We start from the raw sequence: 12425 nt of genomic DNA on the forward strand, positions 1-12425 counted from the left end.
AGATCCAGTTGTCCTTGTGTCTTGAGCTTCAGCTTCCTGCTCCACAGGGACAGCCAGCTCAAAGTCTCCAGGAAACCCATCAGGGTATACTGATATCTTCCGATACTTCTCTGGAACATCCCACTGAAGACGTCCCTTGGAAGAGAAAATGAAAAAGGAGGCACTTAGACTCTCCTCAAGAGTCTGTCATGGAGGATACTGATTTCAATGAGGGGAAATGGTCCCCAAGATCACCACATCACAATGTTTCATTTGGAGACGTATTAGAGATCCTCAAGCAAAGGGCTGGTTAGTCAACTGACAACCCTTCCCAAAAGGAATCAGTATTCCTAGAAGCCTTTGGGGCTGGCCCATTTACTTCCTGGGTGTTTCTGCCTGCCATTGAGCTAATTGATTTGATCTCTCAACAGCCATGGAAGAAACCTGATTCCATTGAACCAATCTCAAGACACCAGACAGGATACTGACAACCCAAGGATAGGGAATTTTGGAGCAAAGGAGTACTAGTTGATACCATAGTCATAGCGGCGGCCACAAAAAAGGAACTTGCAGAATAAAGTACCTCTGTTCATCCACCTAACAGGGAGTCTAGGATGCTGGACATATTTATGAAGAGTGTATATGCTTCATCGACCTTTGCACTTTGTTCACTGAATTATTTGACACACTTCAGCAAACTCCAGAGGGACTTGATTAAATAACTCACTAAATCTCTCTCTGAGACCATTACTTCTGAGGCAGAAAGCTCGATTGCCTCACAGTTGGCTATCCTACAGTCCATTCAAATTCATCCATTAGGCTCATCTCACATGCAGGTGATGGTACCTCAAGAGCAGTGGGTTCAGGAATTTCCATTAGGAGACATGTCTGGATGTACCTGGATGATTTTGTGGAGCCCTTCAAGTCTTCCTGCATCAATGCTCCCTTTGACGGAAGCTCTTTGGATACAGAGGATTATTTCCAGAAGTTATACAATACCCTTTTCCCCAGCCCCTCCTTAACAGTAAACAAAATTCCAAATGTTCCACCCAATCAGAGGAAAGTAGCAGCCTGAGAAGTAAAAAAGCTGCTACAAAAAAAAAAAAAAAAAAGAGTCCTCTAAGAGGTCCCCGAACAGAGAGACCAGAACTTACACAGGATTATTTTTAATGTTAAAGAAAACAAGGGGACTGGGCACCAATTTTGGATCTCAGTAGTCTAAACAGGTCATTTCAGTACACAAAGTTACAGATGGTCATGGTTCAGTCCATGCTGCCTTTTCTGCACAAGTATGACTGGATGTGGTTAACAGATCTTCAGGATGCATACTATCATATAAAAATGAACAAACGATCCAGAAGATATCTATGCTTCCAGCTGGGAGCCAGTCATTACCAGTTCAGAACTCTACCCTTTGGTCTCACCACAACCCCCAGGGTGTTCACCCAATGCATGTCAATAGTGGCAGCTCACTTGAGCCTGCAAGGATTCTGGGTGTTTCCTTACTTGGACAAGTGGCTCATAACCATTCTGACCAGCCATCATCTGATCAAAGCACATGATTATGTACTCCAGTTATGCACTCATCTGGGAATTACTATTAGTCACAGCAAATCTCAACTAGAACCAACTCAAATATTATAGTTTATTGGTGCTTTATTCGACACAGTATCCTTGACAGCCTCCCCACCTTTAAAATGGGTACAAACCGTACAGTTCCAGGTCAAAAAGAACATGCAAAATTCCTCTCTGTCAGCTCAGTTGATCTTTCAAGCATTGAGGTTAATGCCTGCTGCAAGAACTTTGGTTCTGTTAGCAAGATACCAAATGAGAATTTTTCAGTGGACTCTAGAGACTCAGTGGTCTATTCTTCACCAACCCTTATCCACCTAAATTAAGATAACTAAGGCTTACAAAAATTACGTCCTTTGGTGGATTTACTCTGATCAGATAATGCAAGGTTGCCCCTTCACTATCCCACAGCCAAAGGCTGTAGTTAGCATGAACACTTCCCAGATCAGGTGGGGGAGGCTCTTCTTGGCAAAGGCAGTCCAAGGCACATGGTCCTCCAAAGAGGCCAATACACATAGTGCCCTAGAAATGCCTTCCAAGAGTGTCTATATCACGTTATCGAAAGTTTACTTAATCAAATCAATAAAGGTTGAACTTTATTGATCGATTAAGTAAAACATCGAATAACGTAAAAAAATAAATAAATAAATGGAGTAGGCAGAGGGGCAAGCCCCCCTGCACCCCCCACACCCCCCTACTTAAATATACCAACTCAGAAACCGCACTACATTAAGGTAAACGGAAATCTCCCCGTACAGAGGTTTCCATTTACTTGCATGATGTTCTTCACTTTCCATATTGTCATGCCAACAATATCAGACTTGATATTGTCAGCTTACGACAACATGAAGTAGACCCTTCCAAGACCCTCTCCCCTCCGGGACCATTCCAATTCAAACTGACAATATGTTAGTAGTTTGGTACATTACAAACAAGGAGGAACCAAATATTATCCCCTGTGTCAAGAAGCTTTGAGAGTGTGGCAACGGGTGATCTCATCCAACCGATTTCTGTTAGCAATGCACATTCCAGGAAAATCGAGAGTGATAGCAGACAAATTAAGCATGTCCATTCTAATGCCTCACGAGTGATCAGTTAATATGAAAGTGTTGGAAAAGATATTTCTCTATGGACAAACCTTGCTGTGATCTCTTGGCATCTCCTATCAACAACAAGTGCAGCAGGTTCTTTTCCCTGGTCCACCCACTGGGGGAATCACTGAGAGATGCTCTTCTCCACGACTGGCCCCTCAGTCTCTGCTATGCCTCCCCCCAGTACATATAATCCCCATATTCCTTCAGAAAGCATTTCAACTGAAGAGCACAGTCATCCTCATTGCTCCTTATTGACCTTATCAGATTTGTTACCCTTTCTTTGGCCTCATTGCTTCACCCACCATGGATTCTAGATTCAGTTTCCAGACCTCCTGTGTCATCTGATATACATGATGCACTTGGATGTCTTAAACCTGAAACTGATCGCATGTTTTTTCCACCTCCATTGATAGCAAGACAGCCTAGGCTGTCCTCCCTTATCCGCCGCATTCTTTTATCCTCCCACAAAGCTTCAACTAGAAAAACTTACAGAAGTAAATGGAGAGGGGTTGTTATTTGGGTGCAGCAGAATGACTCTGACTCTTTTTCAGTGCCAGTACCTAAAGTTCTTGAGTTTTTAGCTACAGTTTTAACAAAGGTGCTAGTTCTTCAACCATAAAAGAACTTGCTGACATTTCTAATTTTCACATTGGAGTAAACAATTTGTCTTTAGATTCTTCCAAACTTTGTAAGACCTTTATAAGGGAAACCTTTCTTCTTAGACCTCCTTTTAAAGACCCCACCACCCCGTGGGATTTGAATTTGGTTTTACAATCTTTGACCCAATCTCCCTTTAAACAATTAGACAAATGTTTTTAACCTAGAAGAATGTTTTTTAGTGGACATTAACATCTGCTAGAAGAATATTAGAACATCAAGCCCCATCTTCTAAACATCCTTATTTGATTTTTTGTAAGGACAGGGTATCCTTACAACTAATCCATCCTTCCTTCCTAAGGGGTTATCGGAATCCTCTTTTAATCAAACTATCAACCTTATAATTTTCTTTCCAAAAATTTCAAAGGAGAGTATATGTTGTGTCTGTTGGATGTTCACAGGCTGTTACATTTTTATCTGCATATGACAAAAATTTTCAGAAAATCAGATCAATTATCTCCTTTTCAGATTTAAAATTGGGCAAACCAGTTACTAAAGTAATCTTAGCCAAATGGTTAACTGATTATATTTCATTTGTTTACAAAAAATTAGGTTTGCCTTTGCCAAAACCTCTAAAAGTTCATTCTATCGGGTCTATGGGAATCTCTTCAATATTTTTTATCCAGATCTTTGTTGGATGATATCTGTGAAGCTGCAGCTTGAACTAACACTCATACCGTTATTGTTCATTAAAATTAGATCTTGTCTCTAGAGGAAGAGCAGCCTTTGGCTTAGTGGTGCTCAAGAATATGCTTCCTTAGAGTCCTCACAGGATGTAGGTAGTTGGGGACTCTTTCCCAAAAGTTGAGGAATGAATGAAAATGACAACATCAGATAAAAAAGTTATGTACTTACCATACCATTCCATCTGTGTTGTCCATTTTCATTTTTCAACTTTCCTTCATCCAAACCCGTACCAATTTGACTTCTGGGAGGATTAGAAGATGCTAAAGGAACAAATGTTCATTTATTTGAGCTGCAGATATTGTTATGTGTTATGTACTATATTGACTTAAAAGTCAGCAAACATGATCTGAGGTATGGTAGGGGGACTAGTGCATTATGAGAGTGGAGCTCGAGAGCTTCAGTGTTCCATGAGCTAAGTGTCTGAGAGGGTCAGATCCAAATTCAACAGTTGAGGAAGAATGAAAATTAACAACACGGATGGAACATTACATGAGTACATAACTTTTTATTTTTTTGACAGCATCAGGAAGGTTGGCTGAAACATTAATATTCACATAATTCCATTTTAAAGTAGAAATCAATCTCTGTTCTATGATTATTTTTGTTTAATCATCTTTGTCAGGGATGGCACTCATCAGCTAAACACTATTATATTTTGCCTTCTTCACTGACGAAACAGGCCTGTTTCCACTTGAATTCTGCTAGAGCTTTAAGGAACCTGTTTTTATCCCTTAAGTGATTAGATAATAAGTTTGCTTTACTTCAGTTCAGCAGTTTACAATATGTGATCTTTTGATTTTACTCCAGGGAATGCTATCTATTGTTTATGGTTTATATCATTATGTTACATCATTCATTAAAAAGTCAACATTACAATAAAAGTTCCAGTGCCAATAATTATTAGTAGTAAACGTTATAACATGTTTTGATGCCTGCTTGCAGTAGCCAGAAAATTCATAACAAAAATATGTTAAGCTAATGAACCTCCTCTATTTAAGGAATTTCTAAAACTTGCCGCTAATAAAACCACGTGCTGTTAATAATATGAAGAAGTCAAGCTGCTGGAATAAACTTGACAAGTTAATTGTGGAATATCCTCATAGTTAAATTTAAGATTTGTATAATATGCTTGTTGATTGCTGTTACATGTATTAGATATGTCTTCCTTTCTTTGTATGTATGTTAAAAATTAATAAAAATGTCTTGGGGGGTGTCATCATGAAAAAAGACTGATGTGCAGTTTAGTTAAGCTTTTAAGGTGGTAGTATAATTGTAGCTTGATGGACATGATTATGTAGCTAAAGCCCACTGTCTTTAGATGTGTCAGTACTACATACTTTCTTTCAGGAAATCTGCTGAACCATTTTGTTTTATGTGCTTGTACTAGCATCTAGCAAATTGTTTCTATCATATATTAATGTATCCAGTTAGACTAGCCCGGTCAACAAATGTAAAATAAATAAAATAAATAAATAAATTCTCACAGTAGCTCTTTTCCCTTGATACAGTGGAGGATCGAAATTTTGCTCTCTTTAATTATGTTAATGAGCAGAACAGTGAAATTGAGATCCTGCGGGAATCCATCTCAGAGGTAAACTTACTTATATTCTTCTTACGTTATGCTTGTATAATCTCAGGTGTTCTATCATTTTTTTACATATATGATGTGGACTATTTACATATCTTCTAGCATACTTTCACTTCTGGGGTATAATAATAATAAGGCATATTGTCTTATTCTTTCTACACAACATATAATGATGTGTTAATATATGATAAAATAATTTTCTTTCATATAGAATATTCCTTTGTTATCATTTTTGTTGAGTATGATCCAAAATAGTTCTTCAACTAATTTTCAAATGTGTTTGGAACTTGTTATTATGGACAGTAACTATGAAACTGGTGCCAAACTGAAAAAAATATGTAAATTCAAAGACTGGTAGATCTGCATATCTTTTGATGTCCTTCCATATCATATAAACATGTTTCTTTTGTTACAATTTTTGTTTAAGTATGATCCAAAATAGTTCTTCAGCTAATTTTCAAATGTGTTTGGAACTTGTTAATATGGATAATATCTACGAAAATGGTGCCAAATTAAAAAAAAATGCAAATTAAAAGACTGGTAGATCTGCATATCTTATAATGCCCTTCCATATCACTGTTTTAGTATTCCTTACTCAAGAGATCCCCTGCCAAGGGTAGCCCAATGTCTGGCCAGCATACCAAAGCCTTTAGGATTTTAAAGACGTACTTCACATGTATGCTTCCTGCTCACGGCTTAGGGCATAAAGGTGACACACAGACATGCCTACCTCAGAAATTTTTTGCTGCCATTCTGAACGCCATCTTTGATTGTCAGTCTGAACACTCCTTCACCTGCTGATTACCAAACAGTTTCAGATAAGAAAACCCCCACCAATGGGGCACTTATCTTTGTTTTTGTTGTGTGGTTACATGTCTTCCAGAAAGGGAGGATGTCAGTGTGGGAGACAGATTCCCCATAAGGACCATCATGAGCAGTGTTTGTTTTGCTTAGGAGCTTCTCATGACCGTATGTCATGCCCAATTTGTCAAGCACTTGTCCCTAAGACTCTTCATTGTCATCTGTCTTCCTTATCTATCTACCTTGAAAACCAGTGTCTTAAGTTGCCGATGCAGGGTGCAATGGTGGAATCATCCTGGACCGAGGTTCAGCCATCTGCTAAGAAGAAGACCAAAAACGTTAGGTCAGATTTGGGTGCTGTACCTCTTCCACAGGATGTTTCTCTCAATGCTGGTGAAAGACTGGAGGATCATTACTTTCTTCTGTTGGATTCCTCTTCCATGACCACTTCAGAGGCTGGCATGGATCCAGCTTCCCACATGTCCTCAGAGGCTATGAGGACATCCGTTATGGATGTTGAGGGGGAATCAAGGCTGATCATATTGGTCTTCCGCAGTTCTTTGTTAGGGAGGAGATTCCTCCTACTTTGAGTGTCAGCAAGGGTCTAAACCTCCTAAGATCTTTAAGGCTGATGTTCCTTTGAAAAAAAAATAGAAAAGAAGACAAAACATGTATCCCCCACTCCTAAGGATCCTCAGCTTGAATGTCAACATTTTACACAGGGGTTGTTTAATGCACTCATGGCTTTGAAGCCCCCTAAGGGAGTTTTTGTTCCTGCCCCCCATTGGTCTTCTACACCTCTTAAGATACCTAGGGAGCAGAACACTTCTGATGAGGACCTGGACTCTGGAGAAGAGTCTTTGGCTTATTCCTCTCCGATTCCTTCTCTATTAAAATATGCCTCTGAAGAGGAGGACTCCATTAGTCCAGATTCTCCCTTTGAATAATTTTTCTTTGGGGATACTGTATCTGTTATGATGGAATTTTTTAAAATTGACTGTACTCAGGTTTCTGATGTTCAGAACAGGTATTATGAACTCATCCAGATGGCATCTCATAAGCGTTTTGCTGTCCCTCCTGTCCTTGCTGTTTTGTCGGACATTTTTTCATCAGCTTCTCAGGCTCCTGGTTCTCAGCCACCAGCCCTAAAAAAACTGATAGGTTTTATAAGGTGCCTGATGATTGTAAGTTTCTTTACAAGCATCCTTCTGCTGAACCCTCTTTGTCTCAGTTTTTTTTGACATACCTTCCAAACTTTTGCCTTCCTTTGTGCTACTTCCTTCTGACAAGGACAGTAGGGCCATGGAAGGGCTAGGCAAAAAAGGTGCACACTGCTTATACTTTGGCTTTTTGAGCTAAAAACTACCAGACCCATATGACCAGTTATGTTTTAGCTGTCCTCTCTAAGGCTTTTCAAGTTATTTCTGACCTTCCTGATTCTGAGGGGAAGGCTTTGTCTCTCCCTTTGTTGAGCTCCTCTTCTCAAGTGGCCTGTCATTCTATTAAATGTAGTTATGATACAGCTGATGCTTCTTCTAGAGCTGCTGACTTTGGTTCTGTGATAAGACGTTATTCTTGACTTCACCTCCAGCCTTTGCCTGATAATATTACAACTAAATTGATGGATGCTCTTCTTGGCAGTAAAAATATCTTTGGTTCTGCAGCTGCTGAGGTTTTTAAATCTCTGCAAAGGTAAAGTCTTTCTGGAATTGACACATATTTTTATTTCCATTGTTCCCAAATTTCAGAGGAGTTATTCTTCCAAGCCTGCCTTTGTACTAGACAGTCTCGACTTCCTACCAAAGGTAAAAAGGTTCTAGAAGGATTCCTCCTGCTAAGTCTACTCAGACTTCTACTACTGGAAAGCCTCATTTTCCAGTCAAGCCAGGTTCTGTCTGACTACCTTCTTCCCTCCCTCCTAGATCAGGTTCCTTCATCTCTTGGTCTTTTGCTGTCTCTTCACAATTGGTTAAGGATTATTTAGGATTCTTGGATCCTCTCCATCATTTGTCAGAGGTATTACATGGTGTGGAAATCCCTTCCTCGATTTTTGAGCATTCCTCAATTTCCTCAGCAACAGCTGTTATTTTTTTTCAGACATACTTCAGACCCTTTTGGCTCAAGGTACCATCCAAGCAGTTTCTGCTCCTCAAAGAGGAAAGGAGTTTTATTCCAAAATGTTTATTTTTCCAAGGAATGAAGGCACCTGGAGACGCATTCTGGATCTTTCTCACCTCAACACCTTTCTGAAAGTTTGTTCCTTTTGAATTCTGTCCCTTCAGACCCTGTTTCCTCTTCTTCTACTTCAGGCTTTCCTAACATCTTTGGATCTCAAGGATGCTTATTTTCACATCCCTATTCATCCCTGTTTCAGGAACTATTTCCTGTCTGTAATTGTCATTGGAGATTTTCTCCCCGGGCCTCCACTGAAAACAGGCTCTTCTTGGCCCAGTGGACTTCCCCTCTTATCAAACTGAAATAAAATAAATTAAATTAAATATTTGTATTTCTCTGTTTCTTCCTTGCATTTTCAGATATCCTTCTATTCTTATTTTGCAGTACTGTTAACATAGGTTCATAGGTAGGTACTAGGCTATCGACCCAAGGGCCTACATAAGCCTAGCCAACAAGGTTCCCTGGCTTACGCCACCCAAGAAAGTTATTTTCCTGTGCCACTGTCGAGCAGAGACACAGAAGTGATCCCCGGGGTGTATTTCCTATTTCCCATCCACTCATCAAGATTTTTCTTGAAGAGTGATAATGAAGAACTTTGCTTGACATAGACGGGTAGCCTGTTCCAGAGTATGGGAATTCTCTGGGATAGGAATCTATCCCTCCAGCATGTCCTGTTTATTGTGGTGACAAGGTTTAGGTCCCTAGGGCGTGTAGCTTGGAGGGATTGGGATTTCTTTAGGTTTAGCATGTCCAACAGCTCTGGGTTTGACATAGCTTTATATGTTAGGCAGAGATCACCTCTGAGTAGGCGATATGCTACGGAGTAAAGCTGGAGTTTTTTGAGGCGGTCAGTGTAGGGCATTTGTTTGAGTCCAGTAATCCTCTTTGTGAGGTACTTCTGTTGCCTTTCCAGCCACTGCAGATGTCTTGTGAGGTACATTCCAAAAGGGGCATTGTACTCTATAGTGGGTCTAATGAATGTCGAGTAGAGGGGAACGATGACCTCTTTTTTCCTGGATGAGAACCATTTTATGATGAGGTGTGCCACGTAGAAGGACTTCCTGACTTACTGTGGTGATGTGACTATCAAAGGAGAGACAAATGTCCACCTGGGTCCCAAGGTCTCTTATCACACATTCGGTGTTAAGTAGATTGCTGCCTATGTGGTAGTTCATGGGTACAGAGTTTTTACCAAATGAGGTATTCAGTGCCAAAGGTGGTACTAACATTCGACCAGTATACAAAAGACTTTAACCACTCCATGTACATGGGACGTCACATGTAGGCCAGCAGCCGGCATACAGCATAAAAGTGACATCCCCATGTACCATTCTCAGAACTTCAATACTGCCAGTCCGAATGCCATTTACAATCATCAGTCTGCTTGCCTGAGCTGTTTGCTAGATACAAGAGATTCAGATAAGTGCCCCGTTGGGGTTTTCTTTTATATTTTTTGCTACTGCTTTTTTGCTGTGAGATTACTTGTCATCCAAAAAGGGCAAATGCCAGTGTGGAAGACAAATTCCACATAAAGACAGTCATGATCAGTATCTCTTCTGCTTAGGGCCCAACCACGACCATAAGTCTTGCCCTATCTGTAAAGCTTTTGTTCCTAAGACCCTATGTAGCTGCCTTTCCTCTCTTAATATTTATCTTGAGAATCAGAGACTGAAAAGGTTAGCATGCGATGTTTTGGAGGCACGTTGGGGTCTTTTGCTGAACTTGCTATGAAGAAGGCTAGGAAAGTTAAGGGTGAAGCTACAGCTGCACCTCCCCTTCCAGACGTCTCTCTTAAGACCAATGTAGGACCGGAGACCCATCTGGATTTCGGCTTGGATTCTAAGGCTGGTACCACATCAGAGGCCGCAAGGGATGCTGCCATCAGCACATTCTCAGAGGCTATGCAGACATCTTCTTGGATGAACAAGGAGAACTAAGGCTCATTATTTCAGAAGGCCCTTGAGGTATTCTGCAAATTTTAGTAAGGGAGGATGTACCAACAAATGTCATCGAATGTAGGCCTACACTGGATGTCTCCACCTTTCACAGGGCTGATGTTCCTCCTAATAAGAAGCAGAAAACCAAACATGTCTCTGCTCCTGCTGATTGGCAAGCAAATAAGGCTTGTTCAGTGCCTTTATTGCTCTTAAACCTCCCTCTGGGGTTTCCCCTTCCTATCCCTCCTTTAACTTTTTCACCAAAGAAAAGGATTAGCGTGCAGAATTCTTCTGAAGAGAAGGATTCCTCAGAGGATGAATCCTTGCCCTACTCTGCTCAGATTATCTTCCTCTTGGAGTATGCCTCATTTGAGGAAGAGTCTAATGGCAGAGTCTGCTGGTGAAGATATCACCTTTGGAGAGACTGTTGCCAGGATGAGGGAATATTTTAAGTGGGACTGCTCTCAGGGTTCTGAGGTGCAGAAAAGGTACTATAACTTGCTTCAAATGGATTATCCCTCTCCTTTAGCTGTTGGCTCTACAGACATTTCCCCCTCTTTTTCTTCCAGGTCCTCTAAAACCCTTTACAGACAGCAGAGACAGCACTACAGTTCTTTGATATGTAAACGTCTCACAGAAGATCCATCAGCTTAAACCGGGGCCGCTTGGGGGATGGATTCATCACCCAAAGACTCCCTATGCTATGGAAAAAAATCCCGGTAATGTGAGTGCAGAGAGCCAGAGGCTGGCCTTGTTCAAATCTTGAAATCTTGATGGGATGATGGGAGAATACCCCCAGGCCAGATCCCACCTCTCAGTGTCCTGCTTCGACAGGGCACAAAGCAAAAAAATGGGTATCCCCCCACTAAAGGGGGTGGGTAAGCCACAAAAGCGATGGGCTAGGCTTGTAAATGCCGAACCTATAAACAAATGGGGGGGCAGAATCATTCCTTCTATGCAGGCTAGCCCTCAGGGCATGGGAACTGGCTACTCAGTACCAGGTCACCCTTCAGGCAGTGTAATCCCCTCCAATCAAAATCGAGTAGCAGACACTCTGAGCAAGTCCATGACTCAGTCCCATGAGTGGATGCTTTACAGGGATGTGTTACTGGACATTCTCCACTGGTGGGGTATTTGTCAAGTAAATCTCTTTGCCTCCCTTTTGTACAGACAACTTCCAAAATTTTGTGCCAGAGTTCCAGACCCTCACGTGTGGATGGTGGACACCCTTTCTTTTTCATGGAAGGGGATGTTTCTTTATGCACCCCCCTTTCCTCTTATTCAGAAAGTTCTGCTGAAGATTCAGCAGGACAAACCACAAAAATTACTGGTGATTACGTTTTGGCCAAGACAGCACTGGTTTCCTCTTCTGCATTTAGGCAAGGACAGTCATCACAAGTTACCTCACAGGGTGGATCTTCTCACACAAGACAAGGGATCTCTCATACACCCACACCTGTCAACTCTATGTCTGACACTGTGGGAAATAGGCTTCTGATTCCTTTCAGACACCCCTTTTCAGGGGACATGCTTAGGGTTCTGCAGGAGGCCAGAAAACCCAACATTAGGAAATTCTACTTATCCAAATGGAAGAGGTTTTTCATCTGGTGTCTTTCTCGTAAACCAGTGGTCTCCAAACTTTTTTTGCACCAAGGACCAGTTTCATGTAAGACAGTTTTCTATGAACTGGCCATTGCACATGCATAAATATAAAGCATAATAAAGTGCATAATAAATACAGCTTACCATAATGCAGAATCATTTGGACCCCTGAGCTTGTTTCCCTGTAAAAAGACAGTCCCATCTAAGGGTGATGGGAGACCATGACACCCGAAGTATGTTCCTTATGTCCAGTGTACTCTATAATTTTGTTTTGGTTGCTGTCATTGCAGAAAACCCTGCTTCACAAAGATAGGATGTTAGAAATGGAAGCAG

General features: G+C 41.0%; 1 protein-coding gene across 1 annotated transcript in view; it reads left to right on the forward strand.

The window, feature by feature from the left end:
• The window catches only part of LOC122794563 (coiled-coil domain-containing protein 63-like), an 867658-nt gene that overhangs the window by 458503 nt on the left and 396730 nt on the right, over nt 1–12425 (forward strand). Inside the window, exon 10 of the mRNA XM_044063060.1 lies at nt 5498–5580. Within this exon, the coding sequence (XP_043918995.1) occupies nt 5498–5580 (83 nt within the window). The remainder of the gene's footprint in view (nt 1–5497; nt 5581–12425) is intronic.

This window comes from Protopterus annectens, chromosome 2.part1, assembly GCF_019279795.1.
Source record: "Protopterus annectens isolate FY-2018-M chromosome 2.part1, PAN1.0, whole genome shotgun sequence".
Classification (NCBI taxonomy): Eukaryota; Metazoa; Chordata; order Ceratodontiformes; family Protopteridae; genus Protopterus; species Protopterus annectens.